The sequence below is a fragment of the Panthera onca genome, chromosome C1 (assembly GCF_046562875.1).
Source record: "Panthera onca isolate mPanOnc1 chromosome C1, mPanOnc1 haplotype 2, whole genome shotgun sequence".
Lineage (NCBI taxonomy): Eukaryota > Metazoa > Chordata > Mammalia > Carnivora > Felidae > Panthera > Panthera onca.
The window spans coordinates 27,621,667-27,635,643 of NC_138346.1; the positions used below are offsets into that span (position 1 = coordinate 27,621,667).

General features: G+C 39.6%; 1 protein-coding gene across 4 annotated transcripts in view; it reads left to right on the forward strand.

The window, feature by feature from the left end:
• Positions 1-1,289: 1,289 nt before the first annotated feature.
• The window catches only part of LOC132673459 (uncharacterized), a 57,892-nt gene continuing 45,204 nt past the window's right edge, over positions 1,290-13,977 (forward strand). For 3 of the 4 annotated variants that reach the window (XR_009608065.3, XM_078450940.2, XM_078450939.2), the window contains exon 1: positions 1,290-1,942. Coding sequence is in view for 3 of the 4 variants with exons in the window: in XM_078450940.2 (XP_078307066.2) it covers positions 1,466-1,942 (477 nt within the window). In the remaining variant the exon portion in view is untranslated. Of the gene's footprint in view, positions 1,943-12,209; positions 12,276-13,977 lie in introns of all 4 variants that reach the window. The other variant, XM_081796350.1, reaches the window with a different exon arrangement.

Sequence of the window (13,977 nt, forward strand, 5' to 3'; positions counted from 1 at the left end):
ATAATATGGTCCATATATGGAATTTAAAAGTAATGAAGAACAGGTGATTTTAAGAATATATTTAATTTCAGGGTGCCTGGGTGGCTTAGTCGGTTAAGCATCTGACTTTGGCTCAGGTCATGATCTCATGGTGTGTGAGTTCGAGTGCCACGTAAGGCTCTGTGCTGACAGCTCAGAGCCTGGAGCCTGCTTCAGATTCTGTGTCTCCCTCTCTCTCTCTCAAAAATAAATAAACATTACAAAAAGAATATATCTAATTTAGTCCAATGTTTATCAATAACAATGATATAAAATATAATGGTGAGACACTGTATATTCTTTTTGTTGTTGTATTATCATATTACATAAAGTTGGTATGTAATCCTTATAGCACATCTCAGCTTAAATACTGTATTTGCAACAGAAATACATTTTAATTTGTACGTATTAAGTAAATCTCCTAATTCTTACACCAACATGGTATTATTAATATTGAAATGAAGGAGTATTGAATAAATTGCAAAGCAATTTAAAATTTTGTATATAGCAAAGCAGTCTTCCAACTTATCTTGCAGATTTTGCAGCAAGTTTACATAATACTGCTGATAAAATTAAGATCTTCTGTATACTAATGCTAGAAATTGTTTAAAATTATTTGTACTGATTTGTATTAAGCTATTTTAAACTCACTATAAATTTTGGGGCCTCTTTAATAAGTCAAAAATAAGCTTTTACTTTCCTTGGAGCTTCAAATTTAGCTTGTTTATCTGTAGTGTGGTAGCAGTGAGAGAACATAAGTTACATTACTGTATTTTTGGCCTTTGAATATTGAATATTTGTCAAGGATTCTTTTTGTTTCAAACAAATTTTGTAGAACTCTTCTAAAGTTAACTAATGAACATTGGCAAATAATACAAGACCATTAAATAAATCATCTTCTATTTTTCAATAACTGCATAAACTAGGGATAATTTGCATGTATATACTGCACAATGTTAATCAGTGTATCCGAGGCATTTTGTACAGCTTGCTTCAGGGGGATAAATAAATATGGATCACACAGTGAAATGTTGCAATAAAGGCAACAGAAGCTTGTTCCTAAATTTCATTAACTGAAGCATCATCCACCAATGATTAAAAATTCGTATTTTCATATCGAGCCAGAATTGTTCTTTAATAGGTGTAAGAAATTTAAGTTTCTACATCATGAGTTCAGTATTCTAGGCGGCAAATCGACATGTCTTTATAAATATTGAGGTGCTGATGTATGTTGAGATGGAGGCAATCTGAGAACTTGAGAGGGTTGTGGACAGTGCTTAGCACACACGTGTCGCACACCACACTACCCAGGGCCTGCCTTGGCTGGTGGCTCTTCTGGACAGCAGGGAACTTTGAGACCACTCCCCGAGGACCCAGGGCGCCCCAAGAGACAGCGGGTTGGAAGCCGGTACAGAGTGGACAGAAGTAGAGACGGCGGGAGCTGCGGATGGCGGCAGCAGCGCCCAGGGTCCGAGGCCCTCGGGTCCTCTGGGCTGCGGGACGCAGAGACTTTGAGGAGGAGCGCGAGCGTCCCTCCGCCCCTCCTGCCTCCACGCGGGGCGCGCCGGGATCGGGGGCGGGGGGGCGGGGTGGTCCGAGAGCGCCCCCCTCTCCCACGCGGGCCTCGTGGGGCGGTGAGTCAAGGCCGGGAGCCGAGCCGCTCTCCCCGGCAGACCCGACCGAGGCGCGGGCGGCGGCGCGCAGGACGGGGATCCGAGACGCGCTCCCGCCGCCCCAGCTGCGCCGCGCTCCCGGCCACAAGTTTGCCCCGCGTTGGCCAAGTTGCGAGTGGGGAGCCTCTCCAGGCTCCGGGGTGAGCGTCCGTCTTCTCGCTCGGGCTGGTCCAGGCATGGCCGGGCCGGGAGCGTCGCCCCACGTCTGGGGGTGGCTGCTGCTCGGAGGTTGCCTTCTCGTCGGAGCCCAGGTAAGAGTCCGTGCCCCGCGGCACCTGCTTCCCGGAGCCTCGGGGCGCGGCGTTAGGGAGACGGAGACCGAGGCGCGCTGGGCTCACGCCGACACATCCGGGCACACACACACACACACAGGGAGGAAGAAGAAACGGGAGGATAACTTTGTGATGGTAGTGGAAAATATTGATTGTGTAGTAAAACAAAACAAAACAAAACAAAACAAAAACAAAACAAAAAACAAAAGAAAAAGAAAAAAGTTAAGTCAGTTTAAACGATGTGTGCGGGCTTATTTCACAATGGATCCTCTCCACTGTGAAAATAACTGTTCATCCATAGATCCACTGAACCAAATAAAATGTCAGGTTTTCACTTACCTTTTTCGTTGAGTGAAAGAGTGTGACAAGTGATACTAGAAAAGTTAATTCTGTGTTATTTCACTTTAGTTACTTCATGTTTTAACCACAGTACCATAGGGGGCGCGCTGAGACTGTCCAATGAAAGTCTAACGCGGCCAAGTCATTGATTCCTATACTGGTATGATCCAAAATAATACTGTATACACTTGGCTTTCAGATGATGAACGTTCAATTATTACAAAATACGACGCCCTCTTTAAATTACCTGTAAGTCCAGATAAGCTATTTCTACTAAAATAAAGGATCTCTAAGTCTTTGGCTTTAACCAAAATATGGTCAGAGGTTTAAAATAGACTGATTCTAAAACCAACTCACTTGTGTTTGGTGTATTGGGTAACTACATGAGCAACAAATTTTTAAAAGTAAATTAACCTCACAATTAATTAATCTACTCTGAATTTTGCCCTGAGTTAGTGGGAGGAACATGAGTGCAGGGAAGTCTATGTATACATTTTGGTACTAAATTTACATGATAGTAGTAGAAAATAGATGGTCTTTAAAGCCTTTCTTTCTATTTCGTGAGAAACCTATAATAAATGTTTAAACACATATCTTGCTATACGTGATGCAAATGAAGTATTGCCTTGTATGTTATTTATCATATGTGTTCCAACTTACTTTTTCTAAGATAGTGGAAAGTTGTATTTTGTTGAGTAGAGAGAAATCACTACAGATTATATGTACAGTGTTTTGTATTGATAACCACAATTTGCTCCTAGCTTTAAATCAAACTATAGCTTTATATAAAATTATAATTGTAAATTTGGGCACCTGGGTGGCTCAGTTGGTTGAGCATCTGACTCTTGATTTCCAATCAGGTAATGATCTTACAGTTTGTGGGTTCAAGCCCTCTGTAGGCTCTGCACTGACGGTGAGGAGGCTGCATGAGATTCTCTCTCTCCCTCTCTCTTTGCCCCCTCCCCTGCTGGCATGCACACTTTCTCTCAAAATAAATAAACTTAAAAAAAAGAAAAATACTTTATAAAAAACTATAGTTGTAAATGATTATATTTGCAATAATAGCTTCAAACTGATGTATATTTATGGTTATAACTTGTAAATTATTTAAAATGATAATTTATGATGACATACAAAATGTGATCAAGTGTTTGGTGCTTCAAAAAAAATCTAAATGCTAAATTAAACGTGTTTACTTATTTACTTTTTTAATATGAGATTTATTGTCAAATGGATTTCCATACAACACCCAGAGCTCATCCCAACAGGTGCCCTCCTCAATACCCATCACCCACCCTCCCCTCCCTCCCACCCCCCATCAACCCTCAGTTTGTTCTCAGTTTTTAAGAGTCTCTTATGGTTTGGCTCTCTCCCTCTCTAACCTCTTTTTTTTTCTTCCCCTCCCCCATGGACTTCTGTTAAGTTTCTCAGGATCCACATAAAAGTGAAAACATATAGTATCTGTCTTTCTCTGCCTGACTTATTTCACTTAGCATCACACTCTCCAGTTCCATCCACGTGGCTACAAAAGGCCATATTTCATTCTTTCTCATTGCCACATACTACTCCATTGTGTATATAAACCACAATTTCTTTATCCATTCATCAGTTGATGGACATTTAGGCTCTTTCCATAATTTGGCTATTGTTGAGAGTGCTGCTATAAACATTGGGGTACAAGTGCCTCAATGCATCAGCACTTCTGTATCCCTTGGGCAAATTCCTAGCAGTGCTATTGCTGGGTCATAGGGTAGATCTATTTTTAATTTTTTAAGGAACCTCCACACTGTTTTCCAGAGCGGCTGCACCAGTTTGCATTCCCACCAACAGTGGAAGAGGGTTCCCGTTTCTCCACATCCTCTCCAGCATCTATAGTCTCCTGATTTGTTCATTTTGGCCACTCTTACTGGCGGGAGGTGATATCTGAGTGTGGTTTTGATTTGTATTTCCCTGATGAGGAGTGACGTTGAACATCTTTTCATGTGCCTGTTGGCCATCCGGATGTCTTCTTTAGAGAAGTGTCTATTCATGTTTTCTGCCCATTTCTTCACTGGGTTATTTGTTTTTCGGGTGTGGAGTTTGGTGAGCTCTATAGATTTTGGATACTAGCCCTTTGTCCGATATGTCATTTGCAAATATCTTTTCCCATTCCGTTGGTTGCCTTTTAGTTTTGTTGATTGTTTCCTTTGCTGTGCAGAAGGTTTTTATTTTCATGAGGTCCCAATAGTTCATTTTTGCTTTTAATTCCCTTGCCCTTGGGGATGTGTCAAGTAAGAAATTGCTGCGGCTGAGGTCAGAAAGGTTTTTTCCTGCTTTCTCCTCTAGGGTCTTGATGGTTTCCTGTCTCACATTCAGGTCCTTTATGCATTTTGAGTTTATTTTTGTGAATGGTGTAAGAAAGTGGTCTAGTTTCATCCTTCTGCATGTTGCTGTCCAGTTCTCCCAGCACCATTTGTTAAAGAGACAAACTTTCTTTTTTCCATTGGATATTCTTTCCTGCTTTGTCAAAGATTAGTTGGCCATACTTTTGTGGGTCTAGTTCTGGGGTTTCTATTCTATTCCATTGGTCTATGTGTCTGTTTTTGTGCCAATACCATGCTGTCTTGATGATTACGGCTTTGTAGTAGAGTCTAAAGCCTGGGATTGTGATGCCTCCTGCTTTGGTCTTCTTCTTCAAAATTACTTTGGCTATTCGGGGCCTTTTGTGGTTCCATATGAATTTTAGGATTGCTTGTTCTAGTTTCAAGAAGAATGCTGGTGCAATTCTGTTTGGGATTGCATTGAATGTGTAGATAGCTTTGGGTAGTATTGACATTTTGACAATATTTATTCTTCCTATCCATGAGCACGGAATGTTTTTCCATTTCTTTATATCTTCTTCCATTTCTTTCATAAGGTTTCTATAGTTTTCAGCATACAGATCTTTTACATCTTTGGTTAGGTTTATTCCTAGGTATTTTATGCTTCTTGGTGCAATTGTGAATGGGATCAGTTTCTTTATTTGTCTTTCTGTTGCTTCATTATGAGTGTATAAGAATGCAACTGATTTCTGTACATTGATTTTGTATCCTGTGACTGCTGAATTCGTGTATCAGTTCTAGCAGACTTTTGGTGGAGTCTATCAGATTTTCCATGTATAGTATCATGTCATCTGCAAAAGTGAAAGCTTGACTTCATCTTTGCCAATTTTGATGCCTTTGATTTCCTTTTGTTGTCTGATTGCTGAAGCTACAACTTCTAGCACTATGTAAACAACAGCGGTGAGAGTGGACATCCCTGTCGTGTTCCTGATCTCAGGGGGAAAGCTCTCAGTTTTTTCCCCACTGAGGATGATATTACCTGTGGGCTTTTCATAAATGGCTTTTATGATGTTTAAGTATGTTCCTTCCATCCCGACTTTTTTGAGGGTTTTTATTAAGAAAGGATGCTGAATTTTGTCAAATGCTTTTTCTGCATCGATTGACAGGATCATATGGTTCTTATCTTTTCTTTTATTAATGTGATGTATCACATTGATTGATTTGTGAATGTTGAACCAGCCCTGCAGCCCAGGAATGAATCCCACTTGATCATGGTGAATAATTCTTTTTATATGCTGTTGAATTCTATTTGCTAGTATCTTATTGAGAAATTTTGCATCCATATTCATCAGGGATATTGGCCTGTAGTTCTCTTTTTTTACTGGGTCTCTGTCTGGTTTAGGAATCAAAGTAATGCTGGCTTCATAGAATGAGTCTGGAAGTTTTCCTTCCCTTTCTATTTTTTGGAATAGCTTGAGAAGGATAGGCATTATTTCTGCTTTAAATGTCTGGCAGAATTTCCCTGGGAAGCCATCTGGTCCTGGACTCTTATTTGTTGGGAGATTTTTGATAACTGATTCAATTTCTTTGCTGGTTACGTGTCTGTTCAAGCTTTCTATTTCTTCCTGTTTGAGTTTTGGAAATGTGTGGGTTTTTAGGAATTTGTCCATTTCTTCCAGGTTGTCCAGTTTGTTGGCATATAATTTGTCATAGTATTCCCTGATAAGTGCTTGTATTTCTAAGGGGTTGGTTGTAATAATTCCATTTTCATTCATGATTTTATCTATTTGGGTCATCTCCCTTTTCTTTTTGAGAAGCCTGGCTAGAGGTTTATCAATTTTGTTTATGTTTTCAAAAAACCAACTCTTGGTTTCATTGATCTGCTCTACAGTTTTTTTAGATTCTATATTGTTTATTTCTGCTCTGATCTTTATTATTTCTCTTCTTCTGCAGGGTTTGGGGTGTCTTTGCTGTTCTGCTTCTATTTCCTTTAGGTGTGCTGTTAGATTTGTATAACAAGATTTTTCTTGTTTCTTGAGATAGGCCTGGATTGCAATGTATTTTCCTCTCAGGAGTGCCTTCACTGCATCCCAAAGCGTTTGTATTGTATTTTCATTTTCATTTGTTTCCATATATTTCTTAATTTCTTCTCTAATTGCCTGGTTGACCCATTCATTCTGTAGTAGGGTGTTCTTTAACCTCCATGCTTTTGGAGGTTTTTCAGACTTTTTCCTGTGGTTGATTTCAAGCTTCATAGCATTGTGGTCTGAAAGTATGCATGGTACAATTTCAATTCTTGTATACTTATGAAGGGCTGTTTTGTGACCCAGTATATGATCTATCTTGGAGAATGTTCCATGTGCACTCGAGAAGAAAGTATATTCTGTTGCTTTGGGATGCAGAGTTCTAACTATATCTGTCAAGTCCATCTGATCCAATGTATCATTCAGGGCCTTTGTTTCTTTATTGATCCTGTGTCTAGATGATCTATCCATTGTTGTAAGTGGAGTATTAAAGTCCCTTGCAATTACCACATTCTTATCAATAAGGTTGCTTATGTTTGTGATTAATTGTTTTATATATTTGGGGGCTCCGGAATTTGGCACATAGACATTTATAATTGTTAGCTCTTCCTGATGGATAGACCCTGTGATTATTACATAAAGCCCTTCTTCATCTCTTGTTATAGCCTTTAATTTAAAGTCTAGTTTGTCTGATATAAGGATGGCTACTCCAGCTTTCTTTTGACTTCCAGTAGCATGATAGATGGTTCTCCAACTCCTCACTTTCAATCTGAAGGTGTCCTCAGGTCTAAAATGAGTCTCTTGTAGACAGCAAATAGATAGGTCTTGTTTTTTTTTATCCATTCTGATACCCTGTGTCTTTTGGTTGGCGCATTTAGTCCATTTACATTCAGTGTTATTATAGAAAGATATGGGTTTAGAGTCATTGTGATGTCTGTAGGTTTCCTGCTTGTAGTGATGTCTCTGGTACTTTGTGGTCCTTGCAACATTTCACTCACAGAATCCCCCTTAGGATCTCTTGTAGGGCTGGTTTAGTGGTGATGAATTCCTTCAGTTTTTGTTTGTTTGGGAAGACCTTGATCTCTCCTTCTATTCTAAGTGACAGACTTGTTAGATAAAGGATTTTCAGCTGCATATTTTTTTCTGTTCCTCTCATTGAAGATTTCCTGCCATTCCTTTCTAGCCTGCCAAATTTCAGTAGATAGATCCGTCACTAGTCTTATCGGTCTCCCTGTATATGTTAGAGCACGTTTATCCCTAGCTGCTTTCAGAATTTTCTCTTTATCCTTGTATTTTGCCAGTTTCACTATGATATGTCGTGCAGAAGATCGATTCAAGGTACGTCTGAAGAGACTTCTCTGTGCCTCTTGGATTTCAATGCCTTTTTCCTTCCCCACATCAGGGAAGTTCTCAGCTATTATTTCTTCAAGTACCCCTTCAGCACCTTTCCCTCTCTCTTTCTCCTCTGGAATCCCAATTATGCGTATATTATTATGTTTAATTGTGTCACTTAGTTCTCTAATTCTCTCCTCATACTCCTGGATTTTTTTAATCTCTGTTTTTCTCAGCTTCCTCATTTTCCATAATTTTATCTTCTAATTCACCTATTCTCTCCTCTGCCTCTTCAATCCGAGCTGTGGTCACCTCCATTTTATTTTGCAGCTAATTTATAGCATTTTTTAGCTCCTCCTGACTGTTTCTTAGTCCCTTGATCTCTGTAGTAATAGATTCTCTGTTGTCCTCTATACTTTTTTCAAGCCCGGCGATTAATTTTATGACTATTATTTTAAATTCATTTTCTGCTATATTACTTAAATCGTTTTGATCAATTTGTTAGCTGTCGCTACTTCCTGGAGTTTCTTTTGAAGAGAATTCTTCCAATTCATCATTTTGGATAGTCCCTGGAGTAGCGGGGAACTGCAGGGCACTTCCCTTGTGCTGTCTGGAGTAACTTGTGTTGGTGGGCGGGGCCGCAGTCAGACCTGATGTCTGCCCCCAGCCCACCACTGGGGCCACAGTCAGACTGGTGTGTACCTTATCTTTCCCTCTCCCAGGGACAGCACTCCCTGTGGAGTGGTGTGGCCCCTGTCTGGGCTACTTGCACACTGCCAGGGTGGTGCTGCTTCAATGGGATCTGGCGTATTAGCCCGGGGTGGATCCGCAAGGTGCACAGGGGCGGGAGGGGCTTTGCTTTCGGTGGTTCGCTTCGGGAGGGGCCCTGTGGCACCGGGAGGGAGGCAGACCTGTCAGAGGGATGGATCCACAGAAGCACAGCGTTGGGTGTTTGCGTGGTGCAAACAAGTTCCGTGATGGGAACTGGTCCCTTTGGGATTTTGGCTGGGGGATGGGTGAGGGAGATGGCTCTTCCCAACCCCTTTGTTCCCCGCCAAGCTGAGCTCTGTCCTCCGGGGCTCGACAACTCTCCTTCCTGTTTGTCCTCTAGCCCTCCCGCTCTCGGAGCAGAGCTGTTGACATATAACATTCCAGATGTTAAGTCCCACTGGCTGTCAGAACTCACGCAGTCTGGCCCCTCCGCTTTTGCAAGCCAGACTCGGGGGCTCTGCCTTGCCTGGTGGGCTGCCCCTCCATCGCCCCAGCTCCCTCCCGCCAGTCCGTGTAGCATGCATCGCCTCTCCACCCTTCCTACCCTCTTCCGTGGGCCTCTCATCTAGCTTGGCTCCAGAGAGTCCATCCTGCTAGTCTTCTGGTGGTTTTCTGGGTTATTTAGGCAGATGTGGGTGGAATCTAAGTGGTCAGCAGGAGGCAGTGAGCCCAGCGTCCTCCTACACCACCATCTTCCCTAAATTAAACGTGTTTACACTACCACTTTTTCTGATCTTCAGTTTCTTCATTTTAATATAGTGTTATTGGACTAATCTTTCTTCAAGTTCATATTTCTCAGGCTAGAATTTTAAGTCATGGTTATTCTGAAATTTCATTGATACATCTGCAGGTATTATACCATTTGAATAATACAAGGGTATTCTTTCTACTCAAGATTTAGTTTCTGTTTTTATTAGCATAAGTATGGCAGTATTTTTGGAAAATTAACACAGTTTATTATACTACTTAGTTAATGGTGCTAATTAAGTAGCTTCAACATTGGTTGAATATACACTGTTTTAAAAATTCCAATAAAAGGCCATCCATGCTTGTGAAGAAACATGTTTAATGTATAGTAAATAGTGGATATTGTCACAAGATAGATATAATAACTTAGGAAGGAGTGAGGTAAGTATGGACAAAGAAGAAGAAGCCGTGTTGAATTTTAGTAAGGTGTTTGAGTAGTCTAGTTGAAGAAGTCCAAAAGTAACTGGATATATCATTACAGAATTTTCGAAAAAAAGACTGGATTTGAGGTATGGATTCAAGGTTTAAATTTAATGGTGGAAGCTGAAGCCACATGTGTGAATAAGATTATTTAAGAAGAGCTTTGTGTGAAAATAAAAAAGATAGTTATTTAGAGTAGTTCTTTTAGAGGAACATGCAGAAAATTTTATAAGATTAATGACACATTAGAAACAGTTTTGTATAGCCTGTGGCAATGAGTAGTCTACATCTAGGGTGGGAGATTCTCAGTAAATTTTTGGAGAAGAAAGTTTGCACTTCATCTATTTAGAAGAAATGTATTCTTTTAATTTCACTTGAAATGTAAGCTTATAATTGTTTTCAGTCTTTAAGATAATAGAGCTTTCAGACAATAGAGCTTCCTGGATGAAGACACATGAAGGCAATAGTCCTGTGGTTGTGATAAAGCATCTCTCCACAATATTCACAAATGCCACATTTGTACTTTAACTGGTGTTCTGAGAAGGCTGTGTTGGGCTTAACAATTATACTTTTGGCTGCTGGAGTTTGGAGCCCAAATATAGAAAATCAAAGATTTCAGGGAAAGGAATACAACAAACACAAGGACCAAGGTTATGGCTATAATGTCAGACAACTGAATTTGGGAGTAGTTAAACTACAAACCAGTGGGGAATCAGTATGTTATTTAACATCTTGCTCAGTTCTTCTATCAAGTGATAATGGCAAGAGAAAAATTCATTGGAATGTTGTTCAGGATTACCTGAATCTACCCCCAAAAATCACTTAAATTAATCAGTGCCTTATATGTAGTAATTGTATAGAGGATGTTAGTCATCATTAATCACTATCATCATTTCTATTTTATATACTAATTGTTTATAACCAATGTAGAAGAATCCTCTTTGTTCTTGTACCATATTGATGGGACATCCAACATTTCTCTGTTAAAAAATGATGAAAAAAAGTATCTTTTTATTTTCAATATGTATATTGCTTACTTCATTTTTTTTCCTAGTCTTATTGTATTGGTAAGACTCAGTACAGTGTTGAAAGGTAGTGGTTACAAGTGTGAAGTCTTACTTTAATACAGAATATCTAAAGTTCATTTATGAAATGTATTTTGCATAACTATTTGGTAGGTATCATATCCTTTATAATCGTGATGATTTGACTAAATGTAATAAGAGTTTTGAATCACCAGAAGAGATATAATTTTGCATTTAAAATTTACGAAATTTAACTAAAAATTACAAAGAATATACCATTTATTTTGAACATATGTAAATAAGTGATATGGGCCTCCTCATCCAGATTTTGGGCAGAGCAAGAAATGACCCTTCATAACTTGCTCAATGTGACTGGCATCTAGCAGACGCCCATCAAATGTTAGATGATGTCTGTCTGGCTGTAACTATAAAAGCCATTATATACTTCAAGTTGACAGTTCTCAGCCAACAGGTCAGAACTCTTGATAAGGAAGAGATGCAAACTGGTCACTTGAATTATTTATATGGTTAGATTGCCTGTTTCCTATGAGGGAAAGTTTTGAGCTACTTGTCTTGCAATGTATTTGGACCAATTGAATGGGCATGAGATACTTGTGAGCTTGCAAATGTTTCTGCTTACACTAAAAGAAAGCATGGTTTCTACAGTTGCAAAAAATACTCATACATATAAGTGGGTTCCAAAATGTAACTTCTAGTGTCATCGCATATTCTGGCAGCTCATTTCCTGGATGAGTATCTGCAAGATATAAAAGCCTTCAATAGCCTGTGGTTGTCACACATGCAAAACTTGAGTGCATTTTTTTCATATTGACTAACGTGGCCTAGAGCTATGTGAAAGTCTAAAGACATCTCAAGTGAAAACAATGCATGAGACATTCTCTGGTTCTTTTTCTGCAAGATAAAAAATGTCTACTAAATCCATTTCAAGTATATCACAGAACGCCATTACCCAGCAGATTCGTCACATATTTGTAATGGCATTCTGTCTGTAGGCTTATTGCCTTCGAGAACACACACAGAAGTTGTTATATAGTTTCTTGTATCGCAAGTACTTGAGAATGTATCATTCCTCCTAAACTAGCTTGATGGTTATAACTTTAGCATTGTCCATCACCTTCTGCCATGGTGCCCCCAGGAACATTTTTGCATGCGTTTGTGGAACAAATGAACTCAATAGTCCTTGCTGATGCACCAATAGAATTTGGTCCAGAATGTAGTTAAATAACTGGCTAATGGATTTTCCACTCTTAAAATTCTTTTTTCCTAGGTCATTTTATTTTCAAAACAACACATTGACTGACATGCTGAGCACAATATTTATTGTGAATGTCCAGTGAGTAAGCCATGACCCATACCCCAGAGGAGCTCAGGGGAGGACATAGATGAATTGACACTAATGCCAAGATGTGCCCTTTGCTGCCACCCTTGACTTAGGTGTCACTCTCCTTTTCCTTGTCCTTAATGTTTACCATTTATGTGTTTCTATAACTTAATTCCATGTGTGTGTGCACAGGGGATGTTATGCTTAAACCAGAGATGAAAAGGCCTACTTGATATATGTTAGGTCCTTCAGTATTTTAAACACTGTTGCTAAAATTGAAATTCATTTTCATACCACCTCTAAAAGATGTAGTCTCCTTGTGAAGGGAATTGGCCAGCAGCCTCCTTCATGTTAGATTTCTTCTCTTTGTATATCTCCCCTCACCAAGTCTGTTCCAAAAGTTGTTCCCCAATTGGCAAATACAACCGTGTTGTCCTGTCTGAGCTAAATTCTCCTTGCCCCAGGAAGATCTCACAAACTTTAACCCCTTGAAACACCTTTGTTTTTACAAGATGTTTAAGATTGTATATTCAATTTATCACATTCCTTTCTGCTTTCCTGATTTTCTCTGATGTTATCTCTAATGTCCAAGAACAAATCCACCCTTTGCAACTTCTTTTTGGTCCATATCCAGATGTATTTTTATGACTATAACCGTTTATCGGAAATTAGGAATGCCAGGCTTTCATTCCAATTTTTACTCCATTGTTGAGTGACCATAGCAAGCAGTTCAAAATCCCAGGACTTCTTGGCCAGTGTTCTCCTGTGTGTGGTTCTTAAGACACATGTGGGATAGTTATGGACAATGAGGAATTGAGGTTCCAATTTTTCACTTTGGATGACTTTGCCTTATTGTTTTTGCCCCAAATCAGCCTCCACATTGCACATTTGCTATAAAAGGGGAGTTTCCACCAAACTGCTGTTACTTTCCAGATGCTCACGGCCATGTTAAATACCAAAAAGATGGAAATCAGCATCTCATACCCAGTTTACTAAGGGAAACATTTTGGAAGCCTGGAGTATTTGCACTTGTTACTTATGGTCATAATGGCAGATCCTACAGCTAATCTATGTCGGCTGGGGGCTTGGTTCTCTGTTACTTCAAATTCTAAGTACCAAAGGCCTGAAGGATGTGATCTTTATGGGTTATTTGTCACATCTTTGTCAGAAAAGTACACTGATGCAGGCACTACTTTGGAAGTATCCAAACAATCAGGAAATAGTAAAAATTTACAAGATAAGAATCCAGAAAAACTGGATTATGGATAATAAACCTGCTACAACCTTTAAATAAGATCGAATATTCACACTCCATCTGACCATCATCTAGGCATAAAACTTAAAAAAAATTTTTTTTAATGTTTATTTTTGAGAGAGAGACAAAGCACGAAGAGGGGAAGGGCAGAGAGAGAGGGAGACACAGAATCTGAAGCAGGCTCCAGGCTCTGAGCTGTCAGCACAGAGCCTGTCATGGGGCTCGAACCCATGAACCGTGAGATCACGACCTGAGCCAAAGTCAGACGCTCAACCAACTGAGTCACCCAGGCGCCTCTAGGCATAAAACTTTTAAGAACTATAGTTCTTGGCAAATGAAGGGTATAAGAACTTTTCTTATAAATTTTCTTTTCCTAAAAATTAGAGCTCACTGACTTTCATTGTGGGGTGTGGGCCACTTTGAAATCTCTTGTGATGAGACAGCTAAAGGTGTCTTTTG